At 39.0% G+C, this 13,816-nt stretch overlaps 1 protein-coding gene across 1 annotated transcript; it reads left to right on the top strand.

Moving 5' to 3' along the window:
• Positions 1-719: 719 nt before the first annotated feature.
• LOC119719722 lies at positions 720-2,865 on the top strand. Its single transcript, XM_038189221.1, has 2 exons — positions 720-1,628; positions 1,804-2,865. The coding sequence occupies exons 1-2, from the start codon at positions 720-722 to the stop codon at positions 2,863-2,865; spliced, it is 1,971 nt and encodes a 656-aa protein (XP_038045149.1).
• The last annotated feature ends 10,951 nt before the right edge of the window (positions 2,866-13,816 follow it).

Genomic DNA, 13,816 nt, shown 5'->3' with positions numbered 1-13,816 from the left:
GTCCCGCGTTGACTTTACCCATTCACTTAGAGCTAAGGCGTTCGTGGAGTGTTAAAAAAGCCCTTCTATCTTACGCAACAGCATTTGTACAAGGCCATGGTAATTGTCAGAGAACGCCCACCCTAATTGTTGAACAAATCACGTCAGTCAGTAAAGAATAGATCGTTTTGTACTTTTCGGAAACGCCGTTTAGGGCCTTTTGTGTGTGGTATGTTGGAGTTTGTTTTGTTGTGAGAGAGAGAGAGATAGAGATTTGGAGTTACATTTGGAAACAAATTGATAGTGTCTGATTGACTGAACAGTGGTGTTTTTAGGATTTTGTAATTAATTGATTGAACGTTCTTTTTATGATCCTTGTCATCGATTGATGTAATAATTTGGAAGTGATTTAACTGATTAATTGAACATAAGTGTTTTTTATGATCTTGTCATTGATTGATTAAATAAGTTGGAAGTAATTCACCTGATCTGAAGTTGAATTGGGAATCTTCTTCCAAGATCAAGAGTGTGATTTAAATTGAAGAATTTGATTATAAGATTTTGCTGTACATAATTATAGTGCTCAGAACTTGGAGAGTTGTTAATATAATTGGAAATATTAGAAGTTTGTTCTTTCTTGTCATTTATTGTGTCTGTTGGTGTGTCCTATAGGATCCGGGGTTACCATTCTCAATTTTTAGAATTAGCCAAATTTTGGAGTGGTGACATTTTGGGGGCTAATGGTCAATTTTCCTACCAGAGGGGACAACACTCTGGACATCATCTTGACCAACAGACCCTCCCTCACTAACAGATGCTCGGGTCTCCCAGCCTTAAGCGACCATGACATGGTATTCATGGACGCGAACGCCCGTGCCTATAGGAGGAAACCAGTTCGGCGCAAGATTCTGCTCTGGAAAAGGGCCGACCTTGTCACCATCCGCTCGAGAGTCCATCAGATGTCAGTTGATTTCACTTCAAAGTTCACTACTTCAACGCCAGTTGAAGACTTTGCTACTGCACTGCAACTGGAGCTTGAAGAGATCATCAACGACTGTGTTCCATCTAAGCTTAGCTCCACAAGAGTCAATCAACCGTGGTTCAACTCTAAATCAAAACACATCCTGAGACAAAAGGGTCGTGCCTTCAAGAAGGCTCGCGGCACAAACAAAGCCAGAGACTGGATTCGCTTCAAGCGTTTAAAGAAGGAGGCTCAAAACATCTGCCGAAATTCCTACAACACGTATGTCCATGACATCATCCACAGCGTACCAGCAGGTTGTAGGAACAAGAAGTTGGGTGCTCTCGTGAAAGCCAAGCGATGTGATCTTATGGGTGTTGCACCTCTGAAAGAAGGAGGCTTTCTACACACGGATCCCAAGGCCAAAGCCAACACTCTGAACCGGCAATTCACATCGGTTTTCTCAACTGACAACGGAGCTCCACTACCTGACCTAGGCACCAGCAACCATCCTGAAATGGAAAACATCACTGTGAGCGAGAATGGAGTGATCAAACTCCTGAAAAATCTCAAGCCCTTCACTGCCTCTGGACCAGATGGGATACCTACCATGCTGCTAAAACAGACGGCTGCGGAGATTGCTCCTGCAGCAACGTTACTTTTCCAGGCTTCAATCGACCAAGGGAGGGTACCATCACAATGGAAGATAGCGCAAGTAGTCCCATTGTTCAAAAGGGGAAGTCGTTCTGATGCCGCCAACTACAGACCGATTTCTCTAATATCTGTACTCTGCAAAATGTGCGAGCACATCATTCATTGTGATCCAACACCTCACCGACAACAACATCCTGTCAGATGCGCAGCACGGTTTCCGCAAATACAGATCCTGCGAAACGCAACTGATCTGTATGCTGGATGACCTCACCAAGGGACTGGACAGCAAGTCACAAATCGACGTGGTCCTGCTCGATTACGAGAAAGCATTCGATAAAGTGCCACATCGACATCTACTGAAGAAAGTCCAGCACTATGGAGTTAGAGGCGCAACACTGGCATGGATATCAGATTTCCTCCACTCTCGTTCCCAATCTGTACTCGTTGATGGGCAGAAGAGTAGTGAATCCATCGTCTCATCCGGGGTTCCAAAGGGGAGTGTCCTTGGTCCCCTACTCTTCCTAATCTACATCAACGACCTGCCTGAATGCATCAGAAGCTCAACAACTACATGTAGGTTATCTGCCGATGACAGTGTTTTGTATAAACATATCACCTCAACCGATGACACAGCTAGCCTCCAGCAAGATCTAGACGCCCTCCAGGACTGGGAAGCTAAATGGCTGATGCACTTGAATGCTACAAAGTGCCAGGTTGTCCAAGTCACCCACAAGTGGAAGCCCTTCCCTGCCTCATACACCATCCATGGTCATGTCTTGGGGGTCTCCACCTCAGCCAGATACCTGGGAGTCCACATAGATTCCAGGCTGAGCTTCAATACTCATATCGACAACATCACCAGGAAAGCGACCGGCACCAAGGCCTTCTTCTCCCGTAATCTGAGCCACAGCAGCCAGAAAGTCAAAGAAGCTGTCTACACCACCTTCATTCGTCCATCTGTCGAATTTGCAGCAACTTCATGGGATCCACATACCCAACGGAATACCAAGAAGCTTGAGCAAGTCCAACGAAGTTCGGCTCGTTTCGTCATGGGCGATTATAGAAGAACCAGCAGTGTTACATCCATGTTAGAACATCTTGACTGGCCCTCACTACAGGAACGTCGTCACCAAAATCGCCTGCAGATGATGTACAAGATCAGATACAACTTGGTCGACATCCCTTGGAACAACTACCTTACTCAATTATCGACATCTACCAGAGGACACAGTTCCAGATTCACTATCCCACACACCAGATCTTCATGCTAGCTCGTACTTCCCACGTACCATCCGAGACTGGAACAACCTCCCAGTTGATCCTGCTGCATACCCATCCCTCAACGCCTTCAAGTCTGCGCTGAGGGACATCCGCTCGGATTAATCGCACCACCAGATTTTTACTTGCACCTGTACATATAGCACTGTACCTGAGTACAAATTCCTGTTGTCTTTAGACAATGCATGCGCCCAACGCAGTGCGTTTATCTTCAACATATGAAGGCAGCACTAAGAAGGAAGAAGAAGAAGAAGAAGAAGATTATGTTCTTTACCGAAAGTGATTTTGGTCGGTTTCTATCAATGAATAATGAATGTGTAAGGGCTATGAATCCGGGTATCAATAGTTATACTATAGGCATGTTGGTCCGTTATGAGGACGAAAGATGCAGGCCTTCCACTTCCCCGAAACAGTAATTCTGCATGAAGGATTTCCGAAAGTAAAGCCTGTTTGTATCCTGTTTGACTGGTAGTATGACCATGGAGCTATAAAAAGGCCTGTAGAATGTATTGCACAACAGCAGTGATCCGTCGTTATGTAAATTCGCATTGTACTATCTGCATTCAACCGTGTCACAAAAGGCAGTGAAGGCGGGACAACCTCGTTCCCACAGTCTACTCTCAGTCGACCTCACCCCTGGAGGAAACTTGCTTCCTGTATTCCGATTCAATCCGGCAAATGCAAATAATGGACTTATATCGATCCGATCCGTGTAATTCGGTCCAATCAATTGTCGTTTTTAAAATCGTCAAAAGAAAAAGGACTCGAAAACGAACCCATACCGTCTACCATTTTCCAATCATTGTAAAAATGAAAAAAAGCAAATCGTTTACAAATGCGTGATGAGTAAAGGAGGCACGTTTTTCTGCTCTCTCTCAAAAATTAATCTCCTCAGCGCCTTTATGATTTAAATATTGCCAGTACCATTATAAGCTAACGGGAAACTTCTTCTGACCATGGCGGACAACCAACCTATCAAGAAAACATCCAGACGTCGCCGAAAACCGAGCATGAAAAATGAATCGCCTAGCCCGAGCGACAGTGAGGAAGATGGCGGCAGTGGTCATTGTCCATGCAGTGGCAAGCTGACTACCATCGAAGACAAGCTGGACAAGATCCTGGAGTCTCTTCACACTGTAGAGTCGCGACTCACCTCTTTAGAAGTTCGCCTCAGTAATGTCAACCAACAGAAGTCCACGAATACCAAAGACATCGCTGACTTGAAAACATCTGTGACTTTTGTGCAAGACAACGACGAAACCAGCAACAAACAGATCGATAAGAAAACGGACTACAACCTCAGGATCATTAGGAACATAGAAGACAAGATCGATGACATACACAATCGCAGCCGACGCAACAATGTCGTCATTCAAGGCGTCCCTGAAGGTTCCGAGGCGGAGTCTGGATCCTGTGAGGAATTTGTTACCGAGTTCCTCTCCAACCATATGAAGCTCCAGGGTGTGGAAGATATTGAGATCGACCGGGCACACCGCACAGGACCTCCACCAAGGACTGGCCCATCTGCCGAACTCACCAACCCGCGACCACGGCCAATCCACTGTCGCCTTCTCCGCTACAGCGATCGCCAGTACATACTGAAAAATGCAGCGAAGCACCTCAAGAACAATAAGTTCAAGGGCCAAAACATATTCGTCACAGATGATGTCATACCAAAAGTCAGAGCACAACGGAAGGAGCTACGAGAAACCCATCTACGGCGCTTCCAGAACCAAGAGAGGGTCCACTTCGCATATATCCCGTGGTCTGTTCCAGCAATGATCCGATACAAGGGGAGAAGCCTGAAACATACGCCTCATTTGGTGATTAATATTATAATGCAGTTCTGTTACCTGTGTGTTTTTCTGTGTTTGTGCTTTGTGTACTGGTATGAGACAAGTCACTTAGAATATATTTGGTTTATTCAACTGGCTTTGATGGGTCCTCCAAATATTGGTGAGTGAATATATTGATTTATTCGGTTGAGTACCGGGACGAATTAGAATAAATCTGCTTTATCATTGATATGTAAATGAGACACGGTAGAGTGGTTAAGAGCGCGTAATTTGAATAGGGAGTGGCACAGGAATGTGTGCGTGGTTGGATTGAAGGTAGATCACTTCACGCTTGCGAGCAGCAACGACAACACACAATTTTTGTGGCGCTGTACTTCCATTGCGTTATATCAGCAAATGGGAGAGATGGCAGTTTTGCTCTCCTAAAGTCAATTCGACATCTCATTTTAAGAAGCTACATTACATTCAAGGCTACTGACAACAGAGCTCGCCCCTACATCGGTATCAATCAAGACAAGACAGTTGTTAATAGCAGATGGACCGAAGATCGGAAAGCAGAAAGCAGAAAGCCAGTTTACGAAGCTAAGTTAAATTACAGTCTTTTTAATTTGCAAAAATGTAGTTGCTGATGTTGAAATTCACAGATGATTTTTTTGAGAACGGAGAGATTTCTGGTTCCGAACGAAGAATGTTCTGGAGAATTACTTTCCCATCGTGAATTGTGGGGACTTTTACACTAGTTCTTTGTTATAAGATGTAACCAGTCTCAGAAAATGGTCAATTTCAGAAAACCCACACTCTACTTGTTGAGACGAAATATAGGCCCTAGATTGAATCGATGTTCTGCCATATACAATTTGTTGGAAACCCATAATAAAGCCGTTTATCATTAATCCTTTGTAAGTTTCAATTCAGTGACAACAGGTGAATGTCGTCCGAAAAGGGAGTAGATAGCCCTGGCATCAATCAGTCAAATTTGGTGATACGCCCATATTTCTTTGTTCCTTGACAACGTATTGATTCACGTTGAAGTTTGATCTGAAAATCTTAAATATCACCTTGTGAGCGTTTGACCAATCGGGTTTTCCTGGGTTTCACAGAATTTTTTTTTTCCAATTTGTTCCAATTCCTACCATCATATGTGTCTTTAAATTGTACCAAAATAGTACGATCGCTGGAAAAGGGGCAATTGCAAGAACAAGGAGAGTTGTCTTAGAAGACAGTTTGGGACACTCCAGTTTCCTTCAGAAAGCCATAGAATAGAGAGCACAGTGCTCAAACCAAAAGTGGTTGGTTTTAAAATGCTCAAAACGGGTTGAAGTGGTGAAGAAGTTGGTTCAGAAGGTGAGAAATGCAGAATTATGCATACATGTCATGTACAGATGACTTGCTTAACGATGGTTTAGAGATTTGCCAGCTTATTCCATTTTATAACAATTGCTTTCAGAAAGTCAGAGAGCACATGCTTAACTTAAGCGGAGAATGTATTTGGATTAGCAAAGTGGTTTTGTCTAGTGCGAAGGTGGAGAAGTGTAGAAATACAAGATGTCTTTTAGACGATGATTGAGTTTGCCAGTTCCTTCAAAACCAGAGAGAAGATTTAGTTCTAGTAGGCTTGACTTGAGATTCGTATAAAGTCCAAAGGTATTTAGAATCCCGTTTCACTGATGTATTTACATCTGTTTCTCATCAAAGTTCACTAGTCTTGTTCGGAGAAAAATTTCCTCCAGTTTCAAAACTGTTCCACCGACGCTGGACGCACTGGTAGTACAAAAGGGATTCAATAGAATATTTGGGCATCGGTCAGATAGCGAGAAGACTCGAAGCTCGACTCGGAGAGAATCGAAGGCAGTGAAATTGGCCTTAAGTTAACCCTTCTATGGAAACATGCATGGTCAGCCTAGTTTATTATTTGGCCTAATCTTGGCCAAGATAACCCCATTGGTTTAATATGAAAGCCACGAGTATCACCATACTAAAGTTTAGTGGTTTACGTGGCAAAAAAGTTAGGGTCAGAGTCGTTTCTGACAGAAGTATATAACGAGATGCGTTCAGAACGCAAACAAGACAGTCTCAGCAGACTTACACCAAAATATGGTGACATCCTCAGTGGATGTTTGGTATTGTAAACGTTACAATTGATATCCCCAGCGGATGATGATTCAGATTTGGCAAATAAGCTGTTCTTTTGTATTCAGAGTATAGTTGTAGCAATAAGCAGTGGGAAATGCGCTTTTAATTAAATGCACTTAATAAAGAAAGTGTTTAGTAAGTTGACGCATGATTTTAATCTCGTTAAAGTAACAATCTTTGTTATTTTCCTGTTTGGAAGCTCATCTTCAACAGCGATAATTGGAGGCAGCGGAGTCCTCAATCAGCCAAAAGTCAAGAGCTGGATATAGTCTCGCCAGTCAACTGCTTTCCATGCTACTCGAGTCACAAGCCCCATCAACAGTCTCGCAGTACAGATCATCCTTCACGAGATGGCGACAATGGGCAGAGTTGCACGGAATATCATCCCTACCCGCAGATCCTTACATGGTAGCCTTATACCTGATCCATATTGGAACTCTGCAACATCACCATGCATCTACAGTCACAAACTCTTTAGCTGTCATGTCATGGGTTCATCTCATGGCTAGTTGGGGACCATGATACAACCAAAGACCCTCTGGTGTCATACACCGCGCTAAAGGTCTGACAAGAACACTGGTTAAGCCAAAGAAAGATCCAATTACACCAGATATTCTTTCTGAGATAGTGCCAAAATAGGGTAAAGACCGTTCAGTACACATCTTATTTCATATAAGAATCCTGGTCAAGGCCCTTATTTCATATACCGGGTCTTATCGGCTCAGTGAGTTAGCCGCACTTTAATTGAAGTATTTAAGTGTTATCTCATGCACTCGGCCATGTGAATTCAGTTATTATTGCGAGGTAATTATTATCAACATGTACAGTTACAATGTTGGAATTGTATGTCAAGTGAGTCAAAGTCTTCCCTTCAGATAAAGACCTTCTTTTGTGTTCATAAACTTAAACAAATGTTAAAGAAGAGTATAAAGTGATTTCATAGAGGTATAAACCGATGAAGTACTCGAGAGTTTGAGAGGGAAGGTTAGAGTTTTCACAGAGCAGCCCCATGCTGCTGTTGGAGTCTTAGTGGCTATCAAAGCAGATATCCAACAGGCTGTTCAAGCGTCATGGACGCCATATCAGAGACAGAGAAGGATACTTTAATATATCCAAGAGAGTGATTGCAATATGATGTTAAATATCTAAATCCTTTTGGGGATTCAGCATTACAGACCCGTTCTTTATAGTTCATACCGGTTGCTGCTGCAAGCACAAATACCAAAATCAGGATGATTTGATTGTTTATTGTGTAGAATGGTGTTGAAATGATAAATATTGATTTATTCGGTTGAGTACCGGGACGAATGAGAATAAATCTGCTTTATCATTGATACGTAAATGAGACACGGTAGAGTGGTTAAGGGCGCGTAATTTGAATAGGGAGTGGCACAGGAATGTGTGCGTGGTTGGATTGAAGGTAGATCACTTCACGCTTGCGAGCAGCAACGACAACACACAATTTTTAACACAGTTGTAAAGTCTGGTTGTAATTTCATAGTTGTTCAATGTCTCAAACAGTATTTATAAGAGACGAACATTGCTACCCTTGCCTGAAGGAGTTGTCTTGCATAGTTCAGGTGTACGTTTCCATTTTTCCAAATATGGTTTTGGTTTTTCGTATCTGGCAGTCAACACAGCAATGTTAGATGGGGTACAATTCCAGAAACAGCCATAATGTAATAGATGAGTGGTATCTTGCGATTATTCAATTAAGTTTAGCTAAAGGCTCTGAAGCCTAAAGGAAAGTTCTGTGAAACTTAAAGGTTCAAATGAAATCCACAAGTGGCAATCAAGGTATGGTCGGAGTAGTTTCTGACGGAGGTATAAAACGAGATTTACAGGTTGGCAGTAAGATTCATAAAGATCAGATCTACTAGATGAGATGCTAGAATTGTTCTAGCGATCTAATGCGTTCAGAACGCAAACAAGTCTGAATAGACATGCACCATAGTATGCGTGATTTATCCTCAGCGGAAGATATCTGATATTGTACAAAACCAAAAGAGATAATTCTGAAAAGCTTGCCTTAATATAATATCAAATGTGGAACGATTATTCAGAAATAACCATGACAATTGTAAAGAGGAGGGAAGTCTCAAGGTTAATTCTAGTATTGATTACGCAAATATGATAAATGAAAGGCTCTTACGCCTAAATGATAGACCCTAGTTCTGTAAATATTGTCTTCATCAAGACGTCTTTAAGGTTCAAATTATTGAATGATCGTTATTAAAACACTGTCGTACCTGGTAGTCATCACAGCGATGAGACTAAACATAATATCAAATGGGGTACGAATAATTATAATTAATCATAACAATTGCAAAAAGAGTGTTGTCTCAGGTATAATTCTGTATAATTAATTGATCACTTAAATGTGTCTATAATGAAAGGCTCTTACGCCTAGATAATAGATGATAGTTCTGTAAATACTATCAAGTCTTTAAAGGTTCGAATTATTGAAAGATGTAATTAAAACATTGGGTCGTCGTACCCGGTTGCTGCTGCAAGCACAAATACCAAAATCAGGATGATTTGATTGTTTATTGTGTAGAATGGTGTTGAAATGATAAGATGTATTGTTAATCAGCAATTAAGTAAAAACTTGTTTATGAATTCCGACATAGATCCGGATGTTAATTTTGATATTCCTTACAATAACTGTAATTATTATAGTGAAGATGGGTTTTTAGATAATTTCAGCAAAAGCAATGATATAAAGCTGCTGCATTTCAATGCTCGTAGTCTACCAAGAAACATATCAAGCATTATTGAATATTTAAATATATTACAAAAGAGTTTCGCAGTTATTGGAATATCTGAAACCTGGTTAAAGGATATACATGACTCCTTAATACAAATACCTAATTACACTATTGAAGGTAACTGTAGACAAAACAAAAGAGGTGGTGGTGTTGCACTATATATGAAACGTGACAGCTTATATAAATCGCACTGACTTATGTCTTACTAATTCTGATATTGAATCATGTTTTATTGAACTTGTTAACGCAGGTAACGCGAATATTATCGTTGGAATTGTTTATAAACCTCCTTTCGTGACATGTAATGACTTTATTGAGAGTATTGATACAATATTATCACAAATAGATAATGAGAACAAATCGTGTTACATTATGGGCGATTATAATATCAACTTAATGGAATGTGATACTGATAATAGCGTTCAAAGCTTCATGAATACATTATTATCTCATTCTTTCTATCCTACTATAGACAAACCAACCAGGATTACTACGGAAAGTGCAACTCTTATTGATAATATTTTTACCAATGTTTATCAAACTCATCCTGCCGGTGTTTTGGTGACCGATATCAGTGACCATCTTCCAGTATTTTTAATAGTTGAAAACCTTAAAGAAAGAGAGCACCCTGATCGCAAATGTAAAAAGTGTGACTTTAACCACAATAATATTGACAATTTTATTCATGACTTGAATGATACTGAATGGGATGAAATAACGTCATCAAATGATATTCATAGTATGTACAATACATTTCTGTTACATGTTACACACATTTATAACAAAAACTTTCCCTTACACGAGGTAAAATGCCGTTATGATAAACTCAAATCCCCTTGGCTAACTGACGGTATTTACCCTTCAATTAGGCGTAAACATTATTTGTATAGAAAATTCAGGAAGAAACCCACTTCGCATAATAAATCTGTCTATACCTGCTACAAAAATAAACTTAACTCTCTTATTAAATTATCCAAAAAAAGTTATCTCCAAAAAAAAATTCAATGAAGTAAAAAGCAATATTAAAGGTACTTGGAATATTATTAATTCTCTTCTAATAAGTGCAAGCAAAATGCTAACCCTTCTTTTTTAACCAAGACGGTACTAATCTTGAAGGTAACATGGAGATTGCTGAGGCATTTAATAATTATTTTGTCAATATTGGCAATAACCTTGATAGCAAACTACCGTCATGTAACACTTCTTTTCGTTCATTTCTAAAGACCCCATGCTCGAACTCAGTCTTTTTGTCACCTGTTACCCCACAAGAGATTGTGGATAATCTTAACAAACTTCCTTCTGGCAAGGCTCCTGGATTTGATGGCTTAAGTTCTTTTGTTATTAAACAAGCACGGTATTCTATAGCGAAGCCTTTGGCTGACATATTTAATAAGTGCTTGACAGCTGGAGTATTTCCTGATGATTTAAAAATAGCACAGGTTACACCAATCTACAAAAAAGGTTGTAAGCATGATATTGGTAATTATAGACCCATATCGGTATTGTCCACAGTTTCCAAATTATTTGAAAAGTTAATTTACACAAGATTAATATCTTTTATGAACAAGCACGATATCGTGTCTGATGCACAATTTGGTTTTAGACAAAACAGGTCAACTGATCTGGCGACATCCTATGTTCTAAGTAAAATATGTACCGCGATTGAACATAATAATCTTTTCGATTGGCATATTTCTAGACTTGTCAAAAGCTTTTGATACAGTCAATCATGATTGTTTAATAAGCAAGTTGGAACACTACGGTGTGCGTGAAACAGCACTTGACTTATTTAAAAGTTATTTGAGTAATAGAAAGCAGTACGTGTCATATAATTCTGTAAACTCTTCCTATCGAGATATTACTTGTGGGGTACCACAGGGTTCTGTATTAGGCCCAATACTTTTTATCATTTATATTAATAATATCATTAACACCTCTGACATTATTTCATTTTGTTTATTTGCCGATGACACTAGTTTATTATATACTCATAAAAATGTTGATACTGCTATTAGAAACCTTAATGTTGAATTGAAAATAATTAGTACGTGGCTCTTAGCTAACAAACTTTGCATTAATTTGTTGAAATCGAAATATATGATTTTTTGTGCCCATCAGTATAAATACACTCAATTGGTTCCCTTAATCTTAAACAATTCCAATCTAAGTCAAGTAAAAAGCACTAAATTCTTGGGCATAATTAATGACGAGAATCTCACTTGGAAAAAACACATCGATGATATAGCGACAAAAATATCAAAAAATGTAGGCATAATGAATCGTTTAAAATATTACCTTCCCAGTAGAATCTTACTAACCTTGTACAATTCCTTTATTTTGCCATATCTAAAATATTCAATTTTGACTTGGGGTGGTTCACCATCCAAATGCAACAAACTGCTCAAGTTACAGAAGCGAGCAGTCCGATTAATATCTCATACTGGTTATCGTGATCATACCCTTCCTTTATTTGCGAATTTGAGACTCTTACAATTCAATGACTTATACTACTTTAACCTGGGAAAATGTATGTATAGGTTTACACACAATGCATTACCTACTTGTTTCAACCCCTTCTTTATTCTCACATCTGATATTCATTTGTATAATACCCGAAGCACTAGTAGGAGAAATTTATATGTCCAATTCAACAGAACAACATTGTCTAAAAATAGCGTTATTCAACGTGGTACATCATACTGGAATAGTCTAGATGACTTCTTAAAATCAGCACCTTCCTTCTCTGTCTTTGTTAAAAATCTTAGATCACATCTACTCAATTCTTATTCGAACAACTAGTTATAATTTATGAATCTAGATGCATGCTCTCGTCTCATACCAGTTTGTGTTTTTCCACGTTTATTCGAATAACTAGTTATAATGTATGAATCTAGATGTATGCCCTCGTCTCATACCAGTTTGTGTTTTTCTAGGTTGTGTCTTTGTGTGTCTCACTGTTGTCCATTTTGTCCTTTGTCACTGTCTCTGTTTTTCTTGGTCATGTCCACTTGTCTGTCGATAGGTTAGGGTACAAAAGCGTGACGCTTCACCTTATACCTAAATGTTGTCGTAAATTTGTTCTAGTATTGATCCATGTACATTATTATACACAATTACATAACTCCTTGCATTTTGCTCTGTATAATATGTTTACACGGCATTGTAAGATTTTATTGTGTGGAAATGGCAACATTGAAATACATGTTTCTACTACTACTACTAGTCTAGTATGTAGTTTCAACATACAAGTAATTACCGTTTATGCATCTGTGAAAAGAAAAACAGAAAACAAACGTTTTACCGTTTACCGTTTTCAAATCTGTAAACAGAACAAAGGAGGAACAAATCCTTTACAATTTCTGGGAAAAAAAAGAAAAACTTTTACCAATTATTGTTTTTGAATTTTTGAAAGAAAAAAAGATCAAGCAAACCCTTGCTTTTGAATTTTTGAAAAGAAAAGAGAAAAGCAAACCCTTTACCCAAGTGCCGTTTTTATATTTGTAAAAAACAAAAAAGGAAAAATCCTTTACCAATTATCGTTTTGGAACTTTTGAAATTAAGAAAAAAGAAAAGCAAACCCTTAACTAATTATTGTTTTTGAATTTTTAAAAAGAAAAAAAAAAGGAAAAGCAAAACCTTTACCGTTTTGCCATTTTATAATCTGCAAAAAAGGGGGAAACCAAACCCTTTATAGTGGCGTTCCCTAACGTGGCGCACTTCGACGTTTACCCGACTTTCTTCGGGTAGTGTTGCCAAACCTCTTTGTTGACAAACCTTAAAATCATGCAGTGCATTACTGGTACTTTTACCTTATTAATGCTTGCTATTTAACCTCTGTGAACAAATTCGGTGTTATTAAATTTAACTTCCAAAATTCAAAAACGGTGGCGTCCGGAAATTGGGCACAAATTGGCCGAGTGCTCCCCAACGTTGCGCACTTGAATAAATCTCGGAAAATTCCAAATTGACATTTAAGAATTTCTGTTAAGTTGATAAATTCTGATAAACCATTATCATCTCTACTTACATATCCAACCAGAAGTTTGTCAAAAAATTATTTTCTTATTTTTTGGGGCATTTTCAATGGGTTCACTTTGCACTTCGAAATAAAATCAGACAATCACGCCAAAATATATTTTTCTTCTAACTTTGTAACGGGTAGATAAATTTGAGATTTATGAACGGGAGATAGAACTTGATGAAATTCCACTTTCTGTGAAATTTCAGTTAAAACTTTTGCTCTAGCT

This window comes from Patiria miniata, unplaced genomic scaffold, assembly GCF_015706575.1.
Source record: "Patiria miniata isolate m_02_andy unplaced genomic scaffold, ASM1570657v1 HiC_scaffold_8, whole genome shotgun sequence".
Lineage (NCBI taxonomy): Eukaryota > Metazoa > Echinodermata > Asteroidea > Valvatida > Asterinidae > Patiria > Patiria miniata.
The sequence above is the reverse complement of the archived record's forward strand: the minus strand, read 5'-3'. Positions and strand labels throughout refer to the sequence as shown.

What these genes read in the sequence shown, in the direction of transcription:
- LOC119719722 (XM_038189221.1), top strand. Translation starts at nt 720, where the DNA reads ATGGTCAATTTTCCTACCAGAGGGGACAACACTCTGGACATCATCTTG. An exon ending in CTTCAATCGACCAAGGGAGG is followed by an intron (nt 1,629 to 1,803) that starts GTACCATCACAA and finishes TCAGATGCGCAG; the next exon opens with CACGGTTTCCGCAAATACAG.